The sequence below is a fragment of the Acanthochromis polyacanthus genome, chromosome 20, assembly GCF_021347895.1.
Source record: "Acanthochromis polyacanthus isolate Apoly-LR-REF ecotype Palm Island chromosome 20, KAUST_Apoly_ChrSc, whole genome shotgun sequence".
NCBI lineage: Eukaryota > Metazoa > Chordata > Actinopteri > Pomacentridae > Acanthochromis > Acanthochromis polyacanthus.
This window is the reverse complement of record NC_067132.1, coordinates 30,168,903-30,184,684: the sequence shown is the minus strand read 5'-3', so window position 1 is coordinate 30,184,684 and position 15,782 is coordinate 30,168,903. Positions and strand designations below refer to the sequence as shown.

General features: G+C 36.8%; 1 protein-coding gene across 1 annotated transcript in view; it reads right to left on the bottom strand.

Annotated features, from left to right (window-relative positions):
- LOC110947124 (nebulin-like) overlaps positions 1 to 15,782 on the bottom strand; it is a 74,524-nt gene that overhangs the window by 7,316 nt on the left and 51,426 nt on the right. The window contains exons 48-61 of the mRNA XM_051940470.1: positions 14,325 to 14,435; positions 14,122 to 14,232; positions 10,709 to 10,819; positions 9,405 to 9,506; positions 8,157 to 8,261; positions 7,953 to 8,066; positions 5,079 to 5,183; positions 3,631 to 3,735; positions 3,453 to 3,560; positions 2,298 to 2,408; positions 1,796 to 1,912; positions 1,615 to 1,725; positions 346 to 450; positions 77 to 181 (exon numbers count right to left, since the gene is read on the bottom strand). Coding sequence (XP_051796430.1) covers positions 77 to 181; positions 346 to 450; positions 1,615 to 1,725; positions 1,796 to 1,912; positions 2,298 to 2,408; positions 3,453 to 3,560; positions 3,631 to 3,735; positions 5,079 to 5,183; positions 7,953 to 8,066; positions 8,157 to 8,261; positions 9,405 to 9,506; positions 10,709 to 10,819; positions 14,122 to 14,232; positions 14,325 to 14,435 — 1,521 coding nt within the window. The remainder of the gene's footprint in view (positions 1 to 76; positions 182 to 345; positions 451 to 1,614; positions 1,726 to 1,795; positions 1,913 to 2,297; positions 2,409 to 3,452; positions 3,561 to 3,630; positions 3,736 to 5,078; positions 5,184 to 7,952; positions 8,067 to 8,156; positions 8,262 to 9,404; positions 9,507 to 10,708; positions 10,820 to 14,121; positions 14,233 to 14,324; positions 14,436 to 15,782) is intronic.

Genomic DNA, 15,782 nt, shown 5'->3' with positions numbered 1-15,782 from the left:
GGGCTACTTTAACAGTACTTTATTAACAATACTTTAACCGTATTTTACTAGCACTGAAAATGGACTTGGAACTCACAGAGCTGATGTGTCTCTGGTTGGCTCGGACTCTCTCCATCTCTGGAGTCTCTGAAACCAGATGGTAGTTTCCCTTCAGACGCTCTGCCTCGTCCTTGTACTTCTTCTACGGACACAAACAGGAAGTAGTACAGACTCAACTACTACTACTTGTTTTATGGTCTGTTTTCAGGATTTACAGTCTGTTTTCCATAACTTAGTCTATTTTTGTAGGTCAGCCTGTAGTACCCTGTGTACATCTGTAGTACTTTAGCAGTATATTACACACACCTGGCTGTAGACGTCTTTGAGGTAGGAGGCGTGCAGCAGCTCTGGAGTGTCGGTCAGCGTCCCGTACGAGTTTTCTCTCAGCTGCTCCGTCTGCCTGTAGGACCTCTGAGATACACAAACATTCAGCCTGATGGATGCTAGGTGATGTACGGTGTGTGTTACTATGGAAACCAGGGCAGGTGTTGTTTTCATAGTTACCAAGAAAATAACCAAGACTAATACAGATTTTACTGCTTTTGTGCCTCAAGATTGTGACCAGTGACTTAAAACTGTCCACAAATGAGACCAAACATGTCCAACAATGATTCAAGAACTGACCAGAACGACTGAAAATCTGTTAAAAGAGACTAGAAACTTGTCCAAAATGACACATTTTGTATAAAATTGATTAAAAATGTCCAAAATGATTCCAAATTTTTGGAAAATAATTCAAAACAAGTCCAACACGACTAAATTGGTCTAGAATCAATCAATGAACTTAATAAAAACACAGAAATTTTGTCCAAAATGACTCAGATTTTGTTTAAAAAGACAGAAAATTGTCTAAAATGTCGCAAAATTGTCCAGTTGATTCAAAAATTGTGCAAAATGACTGAAAGCATATCCAACATGATTAAAAATCTGTTTAAAATGACTAAAAAAATGTGTCTAAAATGTCTCAAGAAGTGTCCAAAATGAATACAAAATCACCCAAAACAATTAACAAACTGTGCACAATGATTAAAATTTTGCCCAAAACAAATAAAGCATTTTCCAAAATAACGCAACATGTCCAATATGACTAAACTCTATCCAGAATGATTCCGAATTTGCCCAAAATTACTCAAAATTGTCAAGAATGGCTCAAAATCTGTTTAAAAAAAGACTTAAAAATGTGTCCAAAATGACTAAAGAAGAGTCTAAAATTACTCAAACTCTGTCCAAAATGACCTAAAATCTGACCAAAAACACTAAAAAACTTGTTCAAAATGACTCAAAAGATGTCAAACCTGAATAATATCAGTCCAGTTTGATTCTGGATTTGTTCAGAATTATGGAAAGTTTTGTCCAAAACGACTCAAAATCTGTTTAAAAAGACCAAAAAATTGTTCTAAATGACTCAAGAGATGTCCAAAATGAATAAGACATTGTCCAGAATAACTCAAAACATGTCCAACACGACTAATATCTGTCCAGACAACTTGAAACGTGTTCAAATTGAAATAAAACGGCCTGAAATTTGTCACAATTTGTCCCAAAAGCCTGAGAAACGGTGCTGACTGCCGGTACCTGGCTCTGGATCTCCGAGGCTCTCTTGGCTCTCTGGATCTCCAGGACGTCGGCGCTCAGCTCCATCCCTTTTCCAACGACGTCCCTCTCCAGGTCGCGGCGGTATTCCTTCTGCACACACAAACACACACTGCGTCCGGCCGCCTGCGCTCTCTAAACGTGTGTGCGGTGTGAGTTTTACCTGGTTAAGGATCTGATTGGCTTTTCTGACCCTCAGCAGCTCAGGCGTGTCCTCCAGACCCACGCCAGATAAGCCCCGCCCCTTCACCTGCTCCTCCAGGTCCTTCCTGTACTGCTTCTGCAGAGACACATGGAGACCACAGCTGTGCAATGAGGCAAGAGCAGCTCAAATTTAACTCACCTTTAGTTTATAATGACTCCAAATTAGTTTAAAATGACTAACAAACTTGAGTAAAATGACTCAAAACATGTCCAACACGACTAAAATCTGTCCAGAATGATTCAGAATGTATTCAAAGAGACTCAAATTCAGCCCTAAATGACTCAAAATGTGCTTAAACATGACTAAAATCTGTCCAGAATGATTCAGAATTGGTTCAAAATGACTCCCATTCGTCCAGACTCTTTAAAGTAACAGTCACAGTTTAACATCCATTAAACTGTGACGGTTACTTTAAAGAACCCCAGCTCAGATCCAGTAAGTGAAGTGGATAATTTGTCACCTCGCTGATCAGGCTGCCGGCGTGTCGAGCCGTTAGATATCCGGGAGTTTGGTCGACGTCCAGCAGAGCTTTTCCCTTCATCTGCTGCTCAAAGTCCCTCCGATACTCCTTCTGAAGAACCGGCAGCAGAAAGAAGAAAATCACATCCGATATTTCAGTAAAACACCAGAACAGCAAAGCAAAAAGCTGTACTTCATGCAGCACTATTTTACTTTTACGTCCTTAAAATGAGGAAAATATTGACATTTTCACATCTTCTGGCCTTTAAAAATCACCAGAATTTAAAATTCCATAGGACGCTTCGAGACCAGAAGATGTAAAAATCGACATTATTTTATATTTTAAGGATGATATGAAGCATGAAGAGGAAAGTATTTCAATTTTGAAATAATTTTTATAGGGTAAAGGAAGTAAAAATCAACAGAATTTTAAGTTTTAAGAGGCCTGAAGAGGTGAAAGTGTCAATAATTTAATGAGTGTCCAGAAAAATGTTTTGTTTTGTGATTTATAAGGAACAGAAGATGTAAAAATCACCACAATTTTAGTTTTTAAGAATGTTTAGAGAACAGAAGATGTGAATGTGTCCAGTATTTTTATTGTTTCAAGACTTTTACAGGACAGAAGATGTAAAAATCATCAGAATTTTATTTTTTAAAGGATGTTTGGAGGCCAGAGGTGGTGAAAATATCCATTATTTTAATATTTTATGAATTTGAAGAGGCCAAAAGAGATGAAAGTATATATATTTTATGAACCTGAAGGATTTTCAGAGGTCAGAAGATGTTAAAGTGTGAACACTTTACTAATTTCAAAGGTGTTTAGTTACCAGAAGATGTGAAAATCTCCATTATTTTGTATTTTAAGGATTTTTAGAGGCCTGGAGAGATGAAAGTGTCAATATTTTACTGATTTCAAAGGTGTTTAGAGGCCAGAAGATGTGAGAATCTTCACTATTTTGAAATTTAAAGATGTTAAAAGGCCAGAAGATGTAAAAAATCTCCACTGCTTTGGCATTTTAAGGATGTTTAGAGGCCAGAAGATGTGAGAATCTTCACTATTTTGGCATTTTAAGGATGTTTAGAGGCCAGAAGATGTGAAAATGTCAGCATTTAGAGCAGATATTGTAACACTGAACGGACACAAACAGCATCGTACCTCACTCTGCATCTTCTGAGCTTCTTTAGAAACTTTGTACGTCTGAGTGTCGGCAAACTCCATCTGAGAGCGACCCTTGTTCCTCTCGTACTCCTCCCTGTACTTCACCTGAAACGACCACATCATCAGCCGTCACACCGCCAACAGACCAAATAAAACGCTGTCGTAGTGAGGTTACCTGGCTATGCAGCACTGCGTTCTCCCTGTGGTGGAGCTGTTCGGCCGTGTCCAGAGCGATGTGGTACTGAGCCTTGGTCTGCTCGTACTTCTTCTTATACTCCACCTGAATAAAAACAGCACTGATTTAAATGAACACTATCACAGAACATCTCAGGTATGTCAGAAGAAGCATTCTGAAACTCCAGAACTTTTGTTTTTGTGGTACAACTTGTCAAATCTGCTCAATTTGTTTTCAAAATTCTGCAAAAGTAACTTTATTTTCATGCTTGTAAACAAAGCTTTTCACATTAAAAGTATTCTTTTTCAGGTTCAGAAAATATCATGAGCATTTATTTGTTAATGTGAGCTTTAAAATGGGATTTTTCATGATGGCTTTTGTTCTGTTTGCATATTTCAACTCACCCATATTAACAAAATATTTGATCGTTTTTCCAAATGTTGCAGATTCTGATTCAATGACATGAGAAAGAAAAGTGAAAATATCAAGTTCTTACAATAATGTTCAAACATAGATTCAATTTTCAATTTGTGATAAAATCTACTGGAAGTGAATCAATTGGAGTCATTTGAAGAATCAGTATTTGATATATGAAGCTGAAACTTCAGAAATATCTTAATAAATAGCCACATTTTATGCTTTAAGAAAATCAGGCAAATCAGAGATGGCTGAGCAGAAATTTGCTGATTTCAGATGGAATGATCCTAGAAAAGACGTTTATTTTGAAGGGTACAAAGAAAATATCTTGGAACGTGTTGAATATATTAGGTCAAATTTTCAGGAATATCTTTATAAATATTCATAGTTTTCTGCTGCAAAAAATTCAAAATGCAAATCAGAGATGGTTGACCAGAAGCTATTCTAAAAATGTAATTAGTTCAGAGGAAACTATCCTGTTTACAATTTGTACGATTTCATTTAGCAGACATTTTTATCCAACATGACATACATCTGGGAGTAGTATTTAAGATTTTTATTTTGTAGGCTGCATGAAATCATATCTCATAAACAGTAATGTTATGTGCTTTAAGAAGCAACTTGCAGGTTTTTACCTTTAATACTTCCTGAGATACTGTTGTTGAAAAAATATTTAAAATTCAATGTGCGAATAAACCTGCTGAAAAAGGGTCAACGGGCCATTTTTAAAAAGAAATATCTTAGAATGTATTTAATATATCAAGCTAAAATTATGGAATTACCATTATAAATGTCCATATTTTCTGCTCTAAAATGTTCAGGTAAATCAGTGTGAAGTTGTTCTAAAAATGTGATGATCTGAGATAAGATGAACCGCCTGTAAAATCCTGTTTGAGACTTTTATTTTGAAGGCTGCAGCTTTATGCTGTATTAAACAGCAACGTTACGAGCTGCTTTTATTTTCTCATTCTGCGATGAGTGTGTGGCTGAATCCGTGTTTATTGCGTGACATGTGAAGCTGGTGGACGTACGTTGCTCTGGAGCTTGCTGGCGTGTAGAACGTGTTCCAGCTGCAGCAGGTTGGGCAGGTCCGTAGAACCTTCTGGTTTCTGGTTCTGGTTGGTTTTATACTTCACCTGCAGGACGGAAAAATGTTGGGAAACCTTTTGTGTTTTTCAAGAAATAATTACAATCTGTAAAAAAAATTTTTTTTCGCAAGGACTGTTCTGCATCGTGGAGACTCTTCTGTATTATGGGACATTTCTGTATTGTGGGTACATTTCTGTATTGTGGGGACATTTCTGTATTGTGAGGACATTTCTGTATTGTGAGGACATTTCTATATTGTGAGGACATTTCTGTATTGTGAAGACATTTCTGTATTGTGGGTACATTTCTGTATTGTGAGGACATTTCTGTATTGTGAGGACATTTCTATATTGTGAAGAGATTTCTGTATTGTGGGTACATTTCTGTATTGTGGGGACATTTCTGTATTGTGGGACATTTCTGTAGTGTGAGGACATTTCTATAGTGAGAGGACATTTCTGTATTGTGAGGACATTTCTGTATTGTGAGGACATTTCTGTATTGTGGGGACATTTCTGTATTGTGAGGACATTTCTATATTGTGGGGACATTTCTGTATTGTGAGGACATTTCTGTATTGTGGGGACATTTCTGTATTGTGGGGACATTTCTGTATTGTGAGGACATTTCTGTATTGTGGGGACATTTCTGTATTGTGGGGACATTTCTGTATTGTGGGGACATTTCTGTATTGTGAGGACATTTCTGTATTGTGAGGACATTTCTGTATTGTGGGGACATTTCTGTATTGTGAGGACATTTCTGTATTGTGGGGACATTTCTGTATTGTGGGGACATTTCTGTATTGTAAGGACATTTCTATATTGTGGGGACATTTCTGTATTATCCTGAACTGTGGGGACTGTTTTGTGTTATGGGGAGTGTTCTGTATATTAGGGGAACCTTTCTGCATTTGAAGATTGGACTCTATTTACAGTTTTAGCCTGTTCTTTATTTATTTATTGCATTTTTTTAAACAATCAATGTGCAAATTAATGCTCTTTTCAAAAAATGTTGATTTTTTCCAGTGCAGTTTGAGCCAAACTCTTCTGGTAAAGTCCTGCTTTCAGGCATCAGTGTGTTCTCGATCGGGATGCTGGAGGACAAGCTTTTGTGGAAAGCAGCTCTGGCTGAACGTGCAGCGTTCCTGAACACCGGGCAGCGTTCAACACAACGAGCCGTTACATAACGCTGTCAAGTGGAGACGCTCTTTTCTCAGGCTGTGTGGGCAGCAGCCGGACTAAAACTGAACCGTGGTGCGTTCGTGTGCATCTGCATGTATTTGTGAGAACATTTGGGAATTCATTTGTGAGGCCACGTGCACTTGTGTGTGCATGTGAGTATGTATGAGAGAGAGAGAGAGAGAGGGAGAGAGAAAGAGTGTAACCTCTTCAACTTCTCCAGCTTTCATCCCACAATCCCTCTCCATTTGCCTTAGAAAGGTTGTCATGGTTACGCCCACACAACAGACTGAATTTTAGAGTGTGTGTGTCAAAGTGAACAACACACACACACACACACACAGTTTGTTCCTGTTGTTTTTATCTCATCCACTGAGCAGAAAACAAAAATGCCTCCAGGTGAACTGCAGGAATAATAATAAATCTGGTAATGCTGATAAATGTTGCTGAATAAATAAACGCATCAGGAGGGTTGATCAGGATGTTCACATACAATCATAACAAAATCTTTTAGATGTATTTCTACATCAATGCGCCGCTATTTTACAATTTTTCCCTGTTTGGTTAAAACAAACGGATCAAAATTAGACGTGTAAACCATGAAAAAAACAACACAAAAACCTGCCAAAACTATGAATAATATCCACATCACATTCTTCTACAAAGTTTGATCGCAACATTTTTTCTTTTTTTAAATCGGCAACAATATCATTTTTAAACTGCTGTTTGCTGTAACCCGCAAGAAAAATGATGTGTATTAAAGATTAAAAACTTGTAAAGGTTTTAAACTACTATTTTCCAGATTTCAACTCTTTTGTTAAATTGCTGATAATGTGCTGCAAAATCATAGAAAAACTGTGATAACTTACATGTTAAAATTAAAGAAACAAAATCATAAATCCATAACTTCCCCATCAAAAAACAGTATTTTGTAAATGAATATTTACTCTTTTACAATGTTTGACAGAGCTGCTTTTATTTGAAAAAGGAATTATGTGAAATAAGGATTTAAAAGTGGTGAATAATTTATTAAACTGTTATTTTACAGATTTTCAAAGTTTTGTTAAATTACAGACAATATCTAAGAACTGTTTTACACTGAGAGCACTGTCCTGTATTACGGGGACATTTCTGTATTACGGGGACATTTCTGCATTACAGGGACATTTCTGTTTTACGGGAACATTTCTGCATTATGGGACATTTCTGCATTACGGGACATTTCTGCATTACGGGGACATTTCTGCATTATGGGACATTTCTGCATTATGGGGACATTTCTGTATTATGGGGACATTTCTGCATTACGGGGATATTTCAGCATTATGGGACATTTCTGCATTATGGGGACATTTATGCATTATGGGGACATTTATGCATTATGGGGACATTTCAGCATTACGGGGACATTTCAGCATTATGGGACATTTCTGCATTACGGGGACATTTCTGTATTATGGGGACATTTCTGTATTATGGGGACATTTCTGCATTACGGGGACATTTCAGCATTATGGGACATTTCTGCATTACGGGGACATTTCTGCATTATAGGAAAATCCAATCATGAATATATAAGATGGACTGACATTAAGCCTTTGAGAGATGGATCACATGACCACAGGATTCTCTCACCTGACTGGCCAGAGCTGCAGCAGCTTGGGTGTGTTTGAAGGAAAGGCAGTCCATGGGGTTGTAGACAGGTTTCTGACCCTTCAGATTTCTGTCGAAGCTCTCTTTATACTTCACCTGCAGAGAAAGAGCGGTAAGCATTACTGACTCTTCAGTGTTTTCCACATAAATCAGCTGATCTGGTGTGTACAGTTTGCTGTGCGTTACCTGGCTGGCCAGTTTGGAAACCTCTTTGGCGTGCTGGATGTCGGTTCTGTCCAGAAGAGATCCGTCACTGTAAACAGGCTGCTTGTTGTTGCTCTTATAGGCCACCTGTGGAAGTGCGGACAGAGTTTTAGTCATTTTTGAAAAGTTTTGCTAATCTCCATGAATTTTTGATCATTTTAAAGAAGTTTTGAGCAACTTTGGAAACAATTCAGTTATCTTGGAAACGTTTTGACTCATTTTGGACAATTTTTTAGTGATTTTGAACAGGAATTGGTCATTTTGGAGTACTTTTTTTCAGTATTTTTAGACAAGTTTTGGTAATTTTGGACAAATTATATTAATTATTGGGGAAGTATTTGTCATTTTGGAAAAAATGTAGTCATTTTGGAGAAATCACAGAGTCACTGGAGACAGATTTTAATTCCTTTTAGACAAGTTTTTAACGATTTTAGAAAAGTTTTGGTAATTTTGGACAAATTTTAAGTCATTTTGTACAAGTAAATAGTAACTCTGGACAGTTTTTGACTTATTTTGGACATGTTTTAAGTCACTTTAGACAAATTATATTCATTATTGGAGAGGTTTTGGCTATTTTGGACACATTTCTAGTCATTCTGGATGAGTTTTGGTCATTTTGGACAAGTCAATGAGTCACTGGGGACATTTTTTAACTTATTTTGGACAAATTTTAGTCATTTTAGAAAAGCTTTGGTCATTTTGGACACATTTTGAGTCATATTGGACAAGGTTCAGTCATTTCGAACAAGTTGTGGCTATTTTTCACAAACTGCAGTTGTTTTTTGACAATTTTAGAGTAATTTTTGAACAAATTTTGGACAAGTATCAAGTCAGTATGGATAGTCTTTTAATTGCTTTGGAGAAATTTTACACATTTTAAACAAACTTTAGTGATTTTGGACGTTGTCATTTTTATTGCTGTAAATCAACTGGGACTGACCCGCTTTGGAGGATCAAGGAGGACATTCGAGAAGCTGTTTTTCATTTCACTTTACTGCTGGCTTTATTTGTCAGATTGGTCCTCACAAAGACAGACACACTGCTGTACATCAAACACTTTGCATGAAGCTGAACGTTGCAGAACACTCTTACATAACAGCAGAAGGTTGTCTATAATTAATCAGCGTCTCTGCTCACAGAACAGCTGCTGAACACGACTGTTGTCATGGAAATCAGCGTTGGACGTGACGTGTTGACGTGTTCACACACAAAAAACACACACAGACTCACGTCACTGGCCAGTTTGGCAGCGTTGGTGGCGTTCACGATGTCAGGTCGGTCCGGTGCCGTGTTGTAGTGATGAAGCTCCTCTTTAGCTTTTCTGTAGCTGACCTGGGACCAGCAGAGACAGATAGAAACAGAAAAAACACAACAGGGCAAGGAAATCCAAGAACAGAATAAGACAAAACTGATCTGATAAAACAGATTCAACTAGAGCTAGATTATCAGACTATCGGGTTATGTAAAGAGAAGTATGGATGTAGCAGATCAGTCACTACTGGAGCTGCTTGGAGTCAGAGTAACACTAAACCAAAACCAGTCTGCACATGTACATCGTCTTTCAACACAAAATTAGCCCAACCTCTCTGCAGAATGACTGAAAATCACTCAGGATTTGTTTTAAAGTCAGTCAAAAATTGTCCAAAATGACTCAAAATTATTCAAAGATTGTTCACAAGTACCTAAAATTGCAGGAAAATGATTTAGTATTGGTCCAAAATGACTAAAATGACTCAAAGAAATGGTACAAAACATTTGCAGAGTAACTAAGAACTTCTCGCAAATTGTTGAGAATTTCACCAGAATGACTCGGTTTGTCCAAAATGAGTCAAAAATTATACTAAACCTCGACAAAGTGATTCAGAATGAGTGGAAAATGACTATAAATTTGTCCACAATAACTCAAAATGTGTCCAAAATTACTTAAAATTCGTCCACAAACAACTTCAAGTTGTCTAAAGTGAGTCATAATAACTCAAATTTACCCAAAATGATTCAAAAACTGTATTTAATGAATTAAAATTGGGCCAAAATGACTCTTGTCTGTATTTTCTGTAAGCATGAATGACTCTTAGTAGTTAATGACTGAAAATGTGTCAGAAATCAAATTAAAAACGTCCCAAATGACTCAAAAATTGTCCCAAGTCACTCTAAATTGGTACAAATGACTAAAGACTGTCCAGAATGATTTAAAACTGTTCACAGTGACCTAAAATTGGTCCAAAATGACTCAAAAATGGTACAAAACATCCATAGAGTGACTCAGAATTCGTCCAAAATGACTTAAAGCCTGTCCAAGACTACTTTAATGTTATTTAAATTGTTTCAAAAATGACTCAAACTTATCCAAGATTCTTTAAAAACGCTCCACGATGACTCAAAAATGTCTCAGAACAACTGAGCAGCTTGGTTTAGTGTTTTTTCTTTGACCTCATGCTGCTCCACTACTGACCTGAAGCTTTGTTCTCCACGTTTAAATCAGTTAGTACTCGGTGATAAAGCAGTAAACCGGTACGTTTCATGTGTTTACGTACCTCGCTCTGGTTCCTGGTGACCTCCATGGCATGTTCCACCTCCGGCAGCGTCTTCATGTTGGTGTAGCTCGACTTCCCCTTCTCCTGGTTGAACTTCTCCTTGTAGAACTTCTAAAGGGAACAAAGAAGAAGACGAGCCTGAGGGCAAAGAGGTGGGAATACAAAACATGGTCTGGTCTGGAGGAAGCCCTTCATCAAGGAAAGCCCGGTTACTCTTTGTTGGGATCACAAGGATTGGACTGTTGATGATTGTTCTAAGGTTCTCTTCAGGGATGGATCCAGTTAGGAGGAAGCCTGGAGAAGCTACAAACCAAACTGTCTGCCCCTACAGTAAAACATGGGAGTGGATCAGTGACCGTCTGGGGTAGTTTCAGTATGGGGGGAACAGAGCAAATGTAGTTGTGTGAAACAACAAAAACAAGACACAAAACGACAAAAATGAGACCAAAAAATGACAAAAATGAGACACAAAATGAAAAAAACACGCCAAAATGACAAAAATGAGACACAAAATGACAGAAATGAGACACAAAATGACAAATATGAGACAAAATGACAAATATAAGACACAAAATGACAAAAATGAGACATAAAATGACAAAAACACGCCAAAATGACAAAAATGAGACACAAAATGACAAAAACACGCCAAAATGACAAAAATGAGACACAAAATGACAGAAATAAGATAAAATGACAAAAACGAGACAGAAAATGAAAATATGGGATACAAAATGACAAAAACGAGACCAACAAATGACAAAAACACGACAAAATGACAAATATGAGACAGAAAATGACAAAAATGAGACAAAATGACAAATATAAGACACAAAATGACAAAAATGAGACAAAATGACAAAAACGAGACAGAAAATGACAAATATGAGATACAAAATAACAAAAATGAGACCAAAAAATGACAAAAACACGACAAAATGACAAATATGAGACACAAAATGACAAAAATGAGACACAAAATGACAAAAACAATACATAAAATGACAAAAAATGAGACAAAATGACAAAAACGAGACACAAAATGACAAAAACAAGACAAAATGACAAAAATAAGACACAAAACAACAAATATGAGACACAAAACGACAAAAACGAGACCAAAAAATGACAAAAATGAGACCAAATGGCAATTATAAGACACAAAATGACAAAAATGACACAAAATGACAAAAACGAGACACAAAACGACAAATATGAGACACAAACTGACAAAAATGAGAAAATGACAAATATAAGACACAAAATGACAAAAATGACACATAAAATGACAAAAATGAGAAAATGACAAATATAAGACACAAAATGACAAAAATGACACATAAAATGACAAAAATGAGACAAAATGACAAAAATGGCACACAAAATGACAAAAATGAGACAAAATGACAAAAATGAGACCCAAAACATCAAAATGTCTTAAATTTAGCTTTTTAAAAACCATTTTCAGCCGTTAATATGCATAATTCTTCTTTGAAATGCTTCAGAAGTTTCACTGAAATAATGATATTTTTGCCGATAAAAATGCTGTAATTTTACTGTTAAATCTCTGTTTAAAGAGCCAGTTTGCTTTTTGGTTCTCTGTCCTGCAGGTAAGACTCGTGTTTAACAGTCTGCTGGACGGTATTGTTCCTGGGTAGTCGCTGCTCTCGTTCTTCGGCGTGCTGCAGACGGCCGGTTGTGTCGCTGGTTATACGCTCCAGTTAGCGTAGCATCGCTAGGTCAACAGACACGAAGCCAGAAAAGCATCGCTGTCCCACTTTACCCCCGGCTCTGGTTTCCTGCCTCCAGGGCGACTCACACCAGACTATCAGCCTCATCTGTGACCCACAGAGTCTCAGGGAAACACTTCTTCAGATTTATAGACAGACGGCTTTAAATTCAGAATCCAGCAGACTCGTTTAATTCAGCCGTTTGCTCATCAGTCTGGATTTAGTGTTTTTCAATAATTAAACACTTGAGATGCATGTTCTTAATATTCTGAACTGTGAACCCAAGAAAAAGTAAATCTAAAGATGATACGTAAAGTTATTAAGTTTTGTTTTCTTCTCAACAGTTGTGATAAAACCTCGGCTGAACTGCAGGCAGTGTCACACAGAGCAGACAGGTATAAAAACCAGTCTAAGTAGTAAAATATCTGCAGTATGGAGTCATTTTTTCTAGTGTTGCTGATTAATTTTAAATTTAATGGAAATACTTCATAACATCATACACTTTTTCACCTCTTTGTGTCATTTCTGCAACTTTTAATGTCAATTTTGTGTCATTTATGGCAAGATCATGTCATTTTTGAGTCAGTTTTGTTTAATTTTTGCAAATTTTAATGTCATTTTTGTAAATTTTCATGTCATTTATTGAGCCATTTTTACAAGATTGTCATTCTGTAAGTTTTCATGCTATTTTTGCAACTTTTAACGTCGTCTTATTGTGATTTTTGCTACTTTTTATGTCATTTTTCAACTTTTGTGCCATTTATGTTATGGTTTGTGTAATTTCTATGTAATTTCTGCAACTTTTTAAGTTATTTTTGCAATTTCTTTGTCATTTTTTGGAATTTCCTTATGTCACTTTTGTACCATCGTTGCAAGATTTTGTCATTTTTTTCAAGTTTTTGTGTCATCTTTGCATTGTTTAGTGTCCGTTTTTGTTGTTTTCCGTTAAGGTTTGAATCACTTTGTGTCCCTTTCAAACACTTTTGTCTCGTTTTTGCTGCGTTGCGTCTTTTTATTTTTGTTTACCGTCAAGTTTGAGTCGCTGTGTGCCTCTTTGGTTCAGTTTTGTCTTATTTTTGTTCTTTTTTCTGCTCATTTGTTGTCACTTTGTGTCTCTTTGGAACAGTCCGTCTTGTTTTATTGTTTTGTGTCTTGTTTCAATGATTCTGCATCTTTATGGAAACGTTTTTTTTTCATTTTTCTTCTTTTCTGTCTTGTTTTTGTCATTTTATGTTGCATCTTTGCTGTTTCCTGTCAGGTTTTGAATCATTTCTGTCTGTTTGGAACACTTTTGCTGCTTTTGTTTCAGTTTCTGAGCCTTGCTGCATTCATTTCATCCATCCAGTCTGCTTTATTTTGCTCTCAGTCTCTCTGCAGAAGCACTGCCTGCATTAAACTCTCGATCACAGTTCAGTCACTGATGTTTCTCAGTCACACCGAGTGGTGCAAAATTCTCTTTGTACAGATTAATTGAGATATTTTGGTTCATATAATTTGACTATTCTTCCTGATAAATGGTGTCATTACGACGGTTTATAAAGTACACCCCCTGTCAAAAGTTTTAGGACACTTTCTTATTCAAACGAATGAGAAAGCGTCCTAAAACTTTTGACAGGCCGTGCTTTTCCATCCTGCTGGGTCAAACAGACGATAGAAAAGAGTTCCGTCTCAGATCAAACTCACGTCGCTCTGCGTCTTGCTCAGCTCCTTAGCGAAGACGGTCTCGATGGTTTGGGGCATCTGAGCGTACAAACTGCAGCCGGCCTCCTTCCTGCCCTCCTCCCTGTACGATTTCTGCAACACAAAACAACTCTTCTGTTTCCTAACATCACTGCTCAGGGCTTTCCGGTCATCAGTCAGTCTTTCAGGTTGAAGCAGGACGTTACCTCGCTGCACAGCTGGGTTTGCTCTCTGGCATGTTGGGTCTCTTTGGTCTCCGGCAGCACAGAATACAGACTTTTAACCAGATCCTTCTTACCGGCCTCCTTGTATTTACTCTGCAGACACAAAACAACCACCACAGGTCAGAAACACAACAGGCGGTTTCTTTGACAAAATATCATGAAAAAACAATTATGATGTTGTTTTTTAGCTCTTTTGTTCAGTTTTTTGTAATTTTCTGTCTTGTTTTTGTTGTTTTTGCATCAAGTTTTGAATCATTTTCTGCCTTTTCGGTTCAGTTTTCTTTAATTTTCGTTATTTTCTGTCTCATTTTTTGTCATTTTCTGTCTCTTTAGAGGAGTTTTGTCTCCTTTTTGTTGTCGTATGTATCGTTTTTCTTATTTTCAGTCTCATTTTTCCATCAAGTTTGTGTCACTTTGTGTCTCTCTGGTTCAGGTGTGTCTTGTTTCGGTTGTTTTGTGTGTCATTTTTGTTCTTTTCTCTCAGGTTTTGAATCATTTTGTGTCTCGTTGGAACAGTTTTGACTCGTTTTTGTCATTTTCTGCCTTGTTTTTGTTGTTTTTCACCAAGTTTGAGCTATTTTGTGTTTCTTTGGAAGAGTTTTGAAAAACTTTCTCTGGAGCACTTTTGTCTAATTTTTCTTGTTTTCTGGCTCGTTTTTGTAATTTTGTGTTTCTTTCATTCAGTTTTTGTTGTTTTGCATCAAGTTCTGAATTGTTTTCTGTCTCTTTGGAAAAGATTTTTCTATTTTTTCTTTTTTTCTGTCTCATTTTTGTCATTTTGTGTCTTGGTTGTGTGATTTTATGTCATTAGAAGTTGTGTTCAGGGTGGGAAAATAAAGACATCAACCTGAACCACTAACAGTTTTGCTGTAATTAAGTTTTTATATTTCAATGTTTACATATACAAACACAAAAGCATGATTTTATTTAATTTGATGTACACCCCCTGTCAAAAGTTTTGAGACAGGTTCTAATTCATTTGAATGAGAAAGTGTCTCAAAACTTTTGACAGGGGGTGTAATTTAAAATTCAACACCAATGACTACAAATTTAGATCAGGAAAACTCCTGTAACCGTCTGCAGACTGTGTGTAAAAACTCTGAACACTGATAAAGTTCTATTTCATCGAAACAAAAAACTTCATTTGGAGGAATTTTCCTGCAAACTTGTCACTGAATCTCTTGATCAAATACTAAACTGTAACGTCTAAAAAGAAAACAAATCAAAGCTCGAGCTCATTCTGAAACACTCTGACTGAGTCTCTGATAAACAGACCAGAATAGACTCCATGGTATCAGTCATCATGTCTGACATACCAGCAGCCTCAGTGGTTTTACCTCCAAATTAATCTGCTCTGTTGGTTTCTCCTGTGATTGTCACATAGCAGCTTTGTCCAGAAATGTGTGAAATCTGTCCAAAATGACCTAAAAGTGGTTCGAA